This window comes from Gopherus flavomarginatus, chromosome 1 (genome assembly GCF_025201925.1).
Source record: "Gopherus flavomarginatus isolate rGopFla2 chromosome 1, rGopFla2.mat.asm, whole genome shotgun sequence".
NCBI lineage: Eukaryota > Metazoa > Chordata > Testudines > Testudinidae > Gopherus > Gopherus flavomarginatus.
Window position 1 is genome coordinate 179,273,866 of NC_066617.1, and position 12,701 is coordinate 179,286,566.

The 12,701-nt window shown below is 45.3% G+C and overlaps 2 protein-coding genes across 6 annotated transcripts in view; both read left to right on the forward strand.

Moving 5' to 3' along the window:
* The window catches only part of GPA33 (glycoprotein A33), a 208,447-nt gene that overhangs the window by 117,981 nt on the left and 77,765 nt on the right, over positions 1 to 12,701 (forward strand). The gene's annotated exons all lie outside the window — the stretch shown is intronic.
* ILDR2 (immunoglobulin like domain containing receptor 2) overlaps positions 1 to 12,701 on the forward strand; it is a 52,557-nt gene that overhangs the window by 30,836 nt on the left and 9,020 nt on the right. For all 5 annotated transcript variants that reach the window (XM_050958601.1, XM_050958610.1, XM_050958618.1 and 2 more), the window contains 2 exons: positions 1,094 to 1,240; positions 3,741 to 3,917. In XM_050958601.1, the coding sequence (XP_050814558.1) occupies positions 1,094 to 1,240; positions 3,741 to 3,917 (324 nt within the window). The remainder of the gene's footprint in view (positions 1 to 1,093; positions 1,241 to 3,740; positions 3,918 to 12,701) is intronic.

Sequence of the window (12,701 nt, forward strand, 5' to 3'; positions counted from 1 at the left end):
AAACACTGAGGGCAACTGCTCTTAGAGATTTTAAATTTGAGCTGTGTTGCTGAGTTGCGATTGATTGCCTGTGTCATATGATACTGTTTCTTTTCCTTGACTGGATGAATGTCATTCCTTTAAAAAGAATGAAGACTTGAAAAAACCCACTGTGCCTTTAAGTTTCTTAGAGAGGGATGGATAAGGGAGATGAGGGAATGATAGCACATTTTTAGTCCTTTCCTTTCTGGGCCACGTGAAGCTCTCCTGAGGCATCAATGGTAGAAAAATGTGGTTGCTGTCAGATTTTATGGCTGGATGCAGTGCTGAATATAATATTCTCCAAGTACATTCACAATAATAATTGTGTGCGTGGGCCTAGTAGTGAAGGAGCAGGCAGAGCCTTGTTTGGTTCATTTACCGGGCTATTTATAGTGTGTTTTCTGCCACTGTTTGTGTAATTAAAACTAGAATGCTGGGGTAGAGCATGCACAAACAGGGCACAAACGTAGCTGGAGAAAACAAATGTTTGTGTAGCATGTTTTATGATATTTGTCTAGGTCTGTCTCTAACCTCAAACTCCAGAAGGTATTCTGTCCCACAAGAACAAAGTAGGACAAGTGCCTCCATCCTGCTCACTCCCCAGCACCTCCTCTGTCCAGCACAGTGAGAGGGAGCCTGTCTCCATGCTTCTCACCTTCTGTCTCCGAGATGTGACTGCAAGACATATAGACGTACCCAAGCTAGCTTTGATCTAGCTAGCTTGAATAACAGCAGTAGTGAAGCTGTGGCAGCACGGGCTAGCCACTCGAGTACGTACCCAGGGTCCTGGTTGGGCTTGTACAGCCGTGCTGCCACAGCTTCACTGCTGCTGTTCTTCGAGCTAGGTAAATGACAGCCAGCTTGAGTATTTCTACACATGTTGCAATCACACCTCTGATTGCAGTGTGGAGTGTATGGGGGACCTATTGTCTCCTTACTTCTCACCAGGAGAGATCCTGCTCCTTCTATTAGCCCACATGCCTGTTCTCTCCCTATCCCTCCAGCTGGAGTCCTTGCCGTTGTCTTCCCAGGTGTTGTGTCCTTTGACCGTTTGTTCTCATTTGGTTTCCAGAGTGGGTGTTTGTGGGCCTGGTGATCCTGGGGGCTTTCCTGTTTTTTCTCCTGATTGGGATCTGCTGGTGCCAGTGCTGCCCACATAGCTGCTGCTGCTACGTCCGCTGCCCCTGCTGTCCAGATTCCTGCTGCTGTCCACGGGCATGTGAGTGATCTGGGACCAAAGTGCGAAGCTTCCGCCCACATCCCTTTTGCTATGTGTGAGGGAAATCTGCTCATACCTTTCCCCATCCTGAGTGCTCCACTTGACTAAAGATTGCCTGTTACTAAGAATGAAGCAGCCAACCTATAGTTTTATGGTCAAATGCTCTGAGTTAATTAAGAATGTAATTCCCAGAAGTCTCCTGCCAGCGAGGTTCTGGCAACTGTATCTGCTCCTCTAATGTCACATTCCCCATCCTGAAGCCACAGTCCTGTCAGCTGTGTTTGTTAGAAAGTGCTGTGGCTGCAGAGCAGAGAGCATTCTGCTATGGGTCTTTCCTACGTTGCAAAGCAGCTGCCTACTAGAGTCATGCAAAACACCTGGAACAAGGCCAGGTTCTACTGCAAACCCAAACCTCAGGCCAGGTTTGCTGAGAGTCCCATTCTGGTCTTCAGGATGAACTGCTACAAATCCTAGCAAGAAATTGAGTGGAGCCTAGATTTATGTGCTGAATGCCCTTGACTAACCATGCTTTTGAGGGCCATCAGCAGAGAATAAGCTGCCCCTTACCATTTTTGGAACTCCTTTTAAGCTCAGAGAAATCCACTGGCTCTTGAGTTCCATTCGTAACACACCAGATGCTTCCTGCTGGGCAGTCACCAAAATCCAAAGCAGGAGCGTTATTTTAATAATAGGAGATATACCAATCTCCTAGAACTGGAAGGGACCTTGAAAGGTCATTGAGTCCAGCCCCCTGCCTTCACTAGCAGCAGGGCCGGCTTTAGGAAGTGCGGGGCCCAATTCGAACATTTTTGGCGGGGCCCTGGCAGGGATGACTTAAAAAAAAAAGTGTAAAAAAAAGCCTTTCATTTCTTCCATGTATTATTTACTTTCCATAATTATATAAATAATACAATTATATATTATGTACATTGCATCATATATGCTGTTGATTGCTTATTAATGACTGCCATTTCACATGTGTGGGTCCCTGCCACTCCCTGCGGGTGTGCACATGTGTGGGTCCCAGCTGCTCCCTGCCCCCCTCATTGAAGCAGATTTGCAGGGTTACTGCCTTGGGAACTGCAGGGCAGCAGTGGACATGGGGCTGGTTGGAGGCAGGGCAGGGGCTGACTGGAGGTAGGGTCTAGCTGCAGGCAGGGCAAGGGGTGCAAGGTTGGCTGGAGACAGGAGGGTGTGGGGTGGGCTGGCTTCAGGCAGGGCTGCAGGGGGATGCAGCAGGGGTTGGGAGGGCTGGAGACAGAGGAGTGCGGAACTGGCTGGCTTCAGGCGGGGGAGTGCAGCGGGGTTGGCTGGAGACAGGGCAGGGGGTTTGGGGCTCGGTGTGGGCACAGTGTGCAGAGCTGGTGCGGGCAGGGCTGTGTGGGGGGCTGGCTGGCTTTGGGCAGGGCCACAGGGGAGTGTGGCAGGGGGTGGCTGGAGACAGGGCAGGGGGTTTGGCAGGGGCTGGCTGTGGGCAGGGGGGCAGGGCTGGTGTGGGCAGGGCAGGGGGTGCAGCAGAGGCAGCTGGAGCCCTGGCCTTTTAAATAGCCCCCAAGCCTCCCCCTATCCCCGGGCTCTGGGGGTTATTTAAAGGGCCCGGGGCTCCCCTGCTTGACCCGCCCCGGACCTTTTAAATAGCCGCGGGAGCCCTGGAGAATACATGGGGGCTGCGGGGCTCCGGCCAGCTATTTAAAGGCCGGGGTGGCAGAGACAGCTGGAGCCCCGGCCCTTTAAATAGCCCCCGGAGCCCCCCACTATCCTAGGGCTTTGGGGGCTATTTAAAGGGCCCAGAGCTCCAGCCGGGAGAGCGGGGCTGCGGGGCTTGCCACGCTCCGGCCAGGGCTCCAGCCGAAGAGCGGGTCTGTTGGGCGGCTTGCCGCGCTCCGGCGCGGGGCTCCAGCTGGGAAAGCGGGGCTGCTGGGCGGCTTGCCGCACTCTGGCCGGGGCTCCAGCCGGGAGAGTGGGGCTGCGGGGCTCCAGCCAGGAGAGCAGGGCTGTGGGGCTTACCACGCTCCGGCTGGGGCTCCAGCCGGGAGAGCGGGGCTGCGAGGCTCCAGCCGGGAGAGCGGGGCTGTGGGGCTTGCCATGCTCCGGCTGGGGCTCCAGCCGGGAGAGCGGGGCTGCGGAGCTCCAGCCGGGAGAGCGGGGCTGTGGGGCTCCAGCCGGGAGAGCGGGGCTGTAGGAAAGCCATGCTCCCTGCGGTGCTTTGATCAGGGGAGCGGGGCCATGGAAGACCCCGGAGGAGACCTCAGCTGGCATAAGTAAAAAAATTTAAAAGGTGCTGGGTCCTATTCCCAGGAATTGGCCGAATTGGCCTAAAGCTGGCCCTGACTAGCAGGACCAAGTACTGATTTTTGCACCAGATCCCTAAGTGGCCCTCTCAAGGATTGAACTCACAATGCTGGGTTTAGCAGGCTAATGCTCAAACCACTGAGCTATCCCTCCCCACTTTGTAGAGGAAGGAATGGCATTTTGTTGCTAATTATTGCTCTCTTTTCAGTGTATGAAGCAGGCAAGGCTGCAAAAGCTGGATACCCATCTGCTGTTACGTCCATCCCAGGTCCTTACTACATCCCTACTGTGCCGGGAGCTGGCGTGCCATCTCCTGTTGTGCTGATGGAGAAGTCGCATCCCCCTCCCCTAGCACCAAGTGACTCCAGCGGAGGAAGCCAAAATGGTAATCTGCACCCAGTCTCTCCTGTCAGCTTGTCAGAGCATTCTGAGTCAGCAAAGTCCTCAAAGTGAGTGGGGCTGGAGAAGGAGGGTTAGTTAGCTCCACGGAGAGAATGGTGTAATCTAAGCACAAGACTTAGAGCGTGAATTTTAATCATGAATTTTAATTATTTTAAGCAAGTCACTTTGTACCTCAGTTTCACCATCTGTAAAATGGGGGTAATTATGATCTTCTGTGGTTGGGAGTTCTGTGGCTAGGGACCCTCCCCCTGGATGGACACGGACACACACAGAGCCTGTCCCTTGCCCCCGCACATCAGAACCTGGGCTCTATCAGCCAGAGCTTCCTGGAATGACATGGTAGAGAGCACACTGACAGACATTCTGACATAGGCAAGCCATAAACCATTGTGGGCTTTAAGGATGTGGAACTTAACTTTGAAATTAGATCTGAGAGTGGACTGGTAGCAAGTTTACAATATCTGTGCGATGTGTCTACCCAACCTACTTCAGCCGCCATCGAGGAACAGACACCCCTGGGAAGGAACACAACATTTACTTAACAGAACACAGCCGCATTACAGAACAATTTAGGGTGAGAAGTGGGAAAGAGCACTATTGCCATATGAAACTGCTCAGGGAATTTGGGGAGGAGGAATGTATTCATTAATTAGCAAAAGTTTAATTTTATCACAGCACCACACTGTTATGACACCATTGAGAAGGCAATTAGATAATTTAAGCAGGGAATCAGGCTTTTGAAATAATCTTCCACCTCCCTTATCAGCATCTTTGCTTTTTTTTGAACTACCAAAAAATTCATCAGAAGCAGGCAGGCTGCCAAACAGTCATGGGGCCACTCCGTGATCAAGGTGCTAAAGGAGCACTCAAGCAAGACAGCCTGTGATATGGTCCCTCACCAAAAGTTCTTAAGCAAAATAATCAGTCATGGGATAAGAGGGAAGGTGCTCTCATGGATCAGTAACTGGTTAAAAGATAGGAAGCAAACAGTAGGAATAAATAATCAATTTTCACAGTGGAGAAAGGTAAATAGCAAGTTCCTGCAATGATCAATACTGGGACCAGTGCAATTAAACATATTCTTAAATGGTCTGGAAAAAGGGGTAAATGGGTTACATAGTTTGTGGATGATACACAATTACTCAAACTAGTTAAGTCCAAAGTTGACTCAAAGAGTTACAAAGGGAATTTCACAAAATTGAGTGACTTGGCAAGAAAATGGCAGGTGAAATTCAATGTTGATAAATGCAAAGTAATGCACATTAGGAAATATATCCTAACTATACAAATTAACTGTTACCACTCAAGAAAGAGATCTTAGAGTCATCGTGGGTAGTTCTCTGAAAACATCTGCTCAATGTGCAGCGGCAGCAAAAAAGCTAACAGGATGTTAGGAACCATTAGGAAAGGGAGACATAATAAGACAGAAAATATCATAATGCCACTATATAAATCCATGGTACAGCCACACTGAATACAGTGTGCAGTTTGAGTCACTCCATTTTAAAAAAGATACATTAGAACTGGAAAAGATGCAAAGAAGGGCAACAAAAATGATTAGGAGTATGGAACAGCTGCCATATGAAGAGAGATTTAAAAGACAGTGACTTGGGGGGCGGGAGAATATGACAGAAATCTATAAAATCATGAATGGTGTAGAGAAAGTGAATGCGAAAGTGCTATTGACCCCTTCACATAATATAAGAACCAGGAGTCACCCAATGAAATTAATAGGCAGTGGGTTTAAAACAAACATAAGGAAGTGCTTATTCATGCAACGCACAGTGAATGTGTGGAACTTGTTGCCAGGGGATGTTGTGAAGGCCAAAGGTATAACTGAGTTCAAAAAATAATTGGATAGGTTCATGGAGGATAGGTCCATCATTGGCTATTAGCCAAGATGTTCAGGGACACAACTCCATGCTCTGGGTGTCCCTAAATCTCTGAATGCCAGAAGTTGTGACTGGACGATATGGACCATAGGTCAGACCCATTCTTATGTTCAGCTTCAACAATCTGTATATTTCTTCGCTCTTCCACTGAAATCAGAATGGGTGAACTAATGAGCTGGTGGAACAAACTTTCATCATCGAAGGAAAGATCTGGGACAGAGTGTTTAGAAATAGGAAATAAACCAGCCATTGACCCAGAGCAGAAACATATCCAATGAAAAATCATTTTCAGAATATGTTGGACTCCAGCCCAGTGCTTAATATTATTTTTTTGTAAAATGTCACTGCACATAGAATGCAGCACTGGACATAGGCTGCGAACTTGGGCACATCAGGGGATTGTTGAATAGTTAGGGAGCATAGCCTCCCCCCAAAAAGTCAATGCGTGCTTTCAACAATTTCATTGCACGTCACTGTGTCCGAGCACCTGGTTTCAGGCCTTGTTCAAGGCTCTTCAACAGAATTAGGGATATGCTTCTTGAGATCCCAGCTCATTAGCATAATACAAGTGTAAAATTTATGACTCAGGTACAATTTAAAGCTGAATGGAAAGGCTCTTTATTTGCAAAGACCCCAGTTTATGTAGACTTTGCACTTATAAAATAATAAAAAGACAGCTGAGGATCTTAAAAAGCTTTTTTATTTATATTTACCATAGCCCCAGTCATAGTCCAGGACACCATTGTGCTAGGTGCTGTACAAACTCAGGACAAAAAGACAGTCCCTGTCCCAAACAGCCTAGATGTTTAGAAAACATTAATCATGAGATCCCTGCAAGGTGAGTTAATATGATTATCCCCATTTTATAGATGAGAAAGCTGAGGCCTAGAGAGATTAAGTGACTTACTCAGTGTCACACAGTGAGCCAGTGACAGATCCAGGAATAGAACCAATGTCAGGATCCCCAGTTTGCCATTCTGCGTAGGGGGAACAGAGCCCTAAACTCAAGGCTTAACAGGCAAGTAAACAATAAATAGACTTTCGGTTGTTCTGTTTGTATTTGTAGTTTTTAAGGCAATGTGTCCATTTTAAACTGAGTTGTTACTAGTGAGGCTCTAGCATGATTTTCCTGACCAATGAGGTCAAGGATTTTTTTGTCCAAGAGGTGTATTACAGACCTTGTGGAGTGGGAGGTGTTTGGGATGTGGGGAGGGAAGATGGGCAGTCATTTCATTTGCAAACACAGTGCTCAGAAAAAGCAATCCGTCTCCATTCTGGTGAGGGAAACACTGCAGGATCTTTAGGAGCACAGTCTAAACTTGTAGCTAGTATGGTTCAGCTGCCAGTGTGGACATGGTCTTTAAGAAGGCTCAAAAAGCAGTGCCCGAAGGGACATAGTTAACACATAAGAACACATTAGCAGTTCATGAGGATGGAGTACAGTTTAATGATTAGGAAGGGCTCTGGCTACGTCTTCACTACCTGCCGTATCGGCGGGTAGCAATCGATTTCTCGGGGATCGATATATCGTGTCTCACCTAGACGCGATATATTGATCCCCGAATGAGCTCCTATAGATCCTGGAACTCCACCAACCTGAACGGTGGTAGCGGAATCGACATGGGGAGCCGCGGACATCGATCCCGCGCCGTGAGGACGGTAGGTAATTCGATCTAAGATGCTTCGACTTCAGCTACATTATTCACGTAGCTGAAGTTGCGTATCTTAGATAGATTTCCCCCCGTAGTGTAGACCAGCCCTCAGTTTCCACTGATTTGGCATGTGATCTTGGACAAGTTACTTAACTTCTCTGTGCCTTAGTTTCCCTATGTCTAAAACAGGAATACAAATATTTACTCCACTGTTAAAAAGGGCCTGGCAATCTTCAGATGAAGAAAACAAGTGTGAAGTACTAGTATTTTAAGACCATATAGAGGCATAATAAAAAGGTTCAGTAAGTGGAGCATTTTGCGTTGTTGTAATAAGAACTGGTAAGTCAAACCACAGACACTAGGCTTCCCCTGTAATAGAAAATATTTTCCATGCACTTACCATCATCGTCTTAACAGACATAATGCCAGTATTAGTTCCTAGACGCTTCCAGAATTAGCCAGGAAATTAGTTTTCCTTTAGATACACAGCAGCAATAGCAAGCCAAGCATGAAGTTTATAAGCCTAACTAATTTTCTATCAGTTCCAGGAGCTATAAGTGTAACCCAAATAGATATCTGGCACAACCTCAAGATGAATAATGGCTCAAGGGACTGGAACATGAGGTGGAGCCTGTAAACCACCAATTCAAATTTCACAAAGGTCGCTAAGGACTCAAAGTCATTCCCACTTGATGGGTTGCTTGTAAAACAAGGTGTGGGGGTGTCGTGCTGTCTGGAGTGGCTCACAACTGTGAGTGGTTCCGTGAGGGCAGACATCCCAAACTGGTGGTAAGTGCTATAATTAGACTTCACCCAGAGGTGAAAGTAAGCCGGTACGGCCCAGTATGGAGTACTGGTAAAAAAATGGTGCAGTAGTATACCGGCAAATAAGTGGAGCATTCAGTACTGGCTTACTTTCACCTCTTTTGGCTGCATAACAAACAGTTCAAACTCAAGCTAATAAAAGCTTGGAAAGGGAAAACTCATTGTCACATTTGTTTGTTGTTTCTCTCCCTCTCCTCCTCCAGCCAGGCTGCCCGACGTGGCTAGGCTCCGTGTTCCCCCAACACTCCCACTCAGCATGGGCTGCAGGAGCTCCCTTCTAGCTTGTAGCAGGGAGCAGGGGGACTGACTGAGGCAGAAGCCTCCCCAGGTAGCCTGCTGCCCGCATAAGAACAATTTAAATTTAGCTGTTCTTCAGTAATATAGATCGCCTCATCCAGGAGGCAGAAAAGAACTGCCTCAGCTTTGGTCACCCCCTCCCCCAACAACCGAGAGTGAAATTAACAAGGATGCCAGAAATAGTTCCTAATCCCGCGATTCAGACCCCGGAGTGAACAGCTAAGTTTAAACTGTTCTTATGCAGGCAACAGGCTACCTGGGGAAGCTTCTCCCTCAGCCAGTCCCCCTGCTCCCTGCTACAAGCTAGAGGGGAGCCATTGCAGCTCGTGCTGAGTGAGGGGGTTGGGGGAACACGGAGCCTAGCCGTGTTGGGCAGCCTGGCTGGAGGAGGAGGAGGGAGGACAAGGAGAAAAATGTGACAGTTAGTTTTCAGTTTTTCAGGCTTATTCCAATAGTAAAGTTTTATTACAGACAGTACTGGTAGTAGTAATAGTAGCTTTATTTTCTATATCTAAGTCATGCAATGGGAGGGATCCATGAAGTATGTAGGAGAGGTGGGTTGCTTGTGTTTGGACTGTACAGGTAAGAAATGTAACTTACTTCCACCCCTGGCCCCGCCCCTTCGGAGGAGAGGAGGAGAGACAGAATGGGACCCGTACCGGTAAGAGCTGTATTTTACTTTCACCCCTGATTTCACCAAACCAGTAACAAATGTGAACTTCTAGATCACTCTAACACAGTGTTTCCCAAACTGTGTTCCACGGAACACTGGTGTTCTGCATGATGTGAATAGGTGTTCCGTGAAAGAATCGTAATTTTAAAAAAGGATCTTTAAATTTTTTTTTTAATTTCTAATTTCGCATATTTGAAGCGTAGTTTACAACTCTTTTTGAATTACTATAATTTAACGTAAAACTCTTTTTCCAGTTATTGATAGATCTCGTATTGACTATCATGGTGTAAATTGAACGCGGCACACAAGCATGTTGATCTCTACCCCTTTTGGGCATGTTTCAGTTAGTGACATCGTACCCTTTCTGCCCAAGGCTGTGCAAACTGCAGCAGTATGCACACACCATTCTCTTTACGCCATGTTGAATATAACATATTCACGCAACACGTTCAAATCTGTGGGTCTTTACCGTGTGTGCGATAAGCACAATTAAACTAGCTTTGCTTGAAACAATATAAATATTTGTGACAAACAAAATTTGACAAAAATCAGTATTTTCTGAATATTGTTACTGAACCTAATCGTCATTTGTGGCTAAAAGAAGGAACTTTGAAATGAAAAGCAAGTTCTTCTGGTACTCCAACTATGGCCAAAGTAAACAAGCAAAATGTTGTGACGCTTCAAGGTCAGGATGAACAATCGCAGTCTTTTTTGTTGCCGAAAAATCTATTAGTACTAGTAAGTTATCCAAGGTGAAAGAATTTCCATCACAGTATATCAAAAAACAAAAAGAAGCAGATGTTAAAAGACCAAAATGAAAGTATGATGAAAGTTATTTGTCTTTCGGTTTTACGTGTGTTGGAAATAAAGATGTTCCTCATGCACAATGCGTCGTGTGCAACAAAATACTAGCACACAGTTCATTGGCTCCTGCTAAACTTTGTAGGCATTTGGAAACCAAGCATGCTGAATACAAATACAAAGATATAAGTTTTTTCAAGAGGCAGCATGAATGACTTGGAAATTGTAAACTTTCGATGATTAAAATTGCTGAAACAGACAATGAAAGTGCAACAAAGGCATCTTAATGAGTAAGTTACCGTATAGCGCTTGCCCGAGGAGCTTATACTATTGGAGAAACGCTTATCAAGCCTTCTGCGAAAGATATTGTAACGTGCATATTGAGCAAGCACTCTGGTAAAAAAATTGATGCTGTACAGTTGTCAAATAATACTGTTGCACGCCATATTAAAGATCTTGCTGATGACATAGAAAAAGAGCTAGTTTGCCAACTGAAAATTTGCCATGAGTATTCATTGCAGCTAGATGAGTCCACTGACGTTTCAGGACTTGTTGTGCTACTAGTATTTGTCTGATATAGATTTAGTAATATTATTGACGAGGACCTGCTCTTATGTGAATCTCTGCAAAGCAACATGACTGAAGAAGAAATATTCAACTGCATCAACAATTTTATCAGAAAGCATGAAATTAGTTGGGGAAAATGTATTGCTGTATGTACTGATGGTGCTCGGGCAATGACCGGGAAGATGAAGGGAGCTGTAACGCGAATCATAAGTGTGGCACCAGAAAGCATTAAGAGCCATTGTGTTCTACACAGACAAGCACTTGCAGTTAAAAAAATACCAGCATATCTGAAAATTGTGCTTGATGAAGCAGTACAAAGTATCAATTTTGTCAAATCTCGACCACTTCAATCTAGGTTATTTATAATTTTGTGCAAGGAAGTGGGTAGTCAGCACAAAATGCTTCTTTTACATATGGAAGTGAAGTGGCTATCCAGAGGAAAAGTGCTTGTGAGGCTTTTTGAGCTTCGTAGTGAACTAGTGGTATTCTTCACTTCAGGTAATTCAGGATGAAACTTTAATGACTGTCTGACAAATTCCTCGTGGCTAATGAGACTTGCGTATCTTGCGGATATTTTTGCAAAATTAAATGAAATTAATCTGTCGCTGCAAGGAAAGAATATGACCATTTTTACTACAATGGATAAAATTTCGTCGTTAAAAAAGAAACTGGAATTCTGAGCATTTTCTGTAGAACAGAATACCTTCGACTGCTTCCCTACAGTACATGAATTTCTAACTGAAATAAATTCTACAGTCATGAAGAAGTTTCCAGCACCATTTTACAGCCCTTATGTGACTTGCAGGCCTCTTTATTAGAATATTTTTCTACAACTACTGATGATAATGCTTGGGTTCAAAATCCGTTTGTAATTACAGCCAAACCAGTTGGCTTTATTGTGCACGATTATGAAAGCCTAATTGACTTAATTTCTGACTCTGATTTGAAACAAAAGTTTAAGGATCTTCCAGTGAATAATTTTTGGAGTAGCCTAATAGAAGAGTACCCTAATGTGGCTAAATGTGCAGTTCGAGTGCGCCTTCCTTTTGCTACAACTTATTTGTGTGAGACGGGATTTTCGTATTATACTGCAACAAAAACCAAATATAGGAATAGACTTGATGCTGCACCTGACATGAGGATTCAACTTTCCAGCATTGTTCCTAATATTAAGTGAATTTGTGATAGAAAAATGCAGAAACATCAATCCCATTAAATCCAGATTTGTATTTCTGTTTATAAAATAGATTTTCCTAGTAAAAATCTAATTTGTTTGGAGTTTGTGTATATATAAAAACAGGTTTTTTTAAGTAGAACACTGTTTTTAATTTTGACTCTTGCACTTGATTTTTGTACTACTTTATACATGCTTTCCCGTTAGAAATTGTTAGTTCAAGTTATTTTAAATTTGTATTTTTGCTTTGTTTTATAAAATAAAATATATTTGAGCATAAATAACGCAATTTTTTATTTGAGAACCAAATGACTACAAAATAATATTATAAGTGTTCTGTAATAGGCTAAAAAGTATTCCGTGGCCAAAAAAGTTTGGGAAATGCTGTTCTAACAGTCTTATCAGGGGTGGCTCCAGGCACCAGCACGCCAAGCGTGTGCCAGGGGCTGCAAGCCACGGGGGGCGCTCTGCTGGTCGCCGTGAGGGCGGCAGGCAGGTTGCCTTTGGCGACATGCCTGTGGAGGCTCCGCTGGTCCCGCAGCTTTGGCAGACCTCCCGCAGGCGTGCCGCCGAATCCGCGGAACTGGGGACCTCTTGCAGGCAAGCCGCCGAAGGCAGCCTGCCTGCCATGCTTGGGGCAGCAAAATACCTAGAGCCGCCCCTGAGTCTTACCATTGAGTCACAGACAATCCCCTCAGACTCTTCAGTCTATCTTGCCATCTAGACAAACTGGACATAGTGATAAGTGGTCACTTACACAAAAAGTCACACCACATTTAGGTTGCTTCCAGTGCCATGAGACCAGTCACACCAGATCAATTGATAATCTAGATCCTACACCAAAGACAACGGCTGTAGTCAATCATCTAATAAACTATCAAAAGGT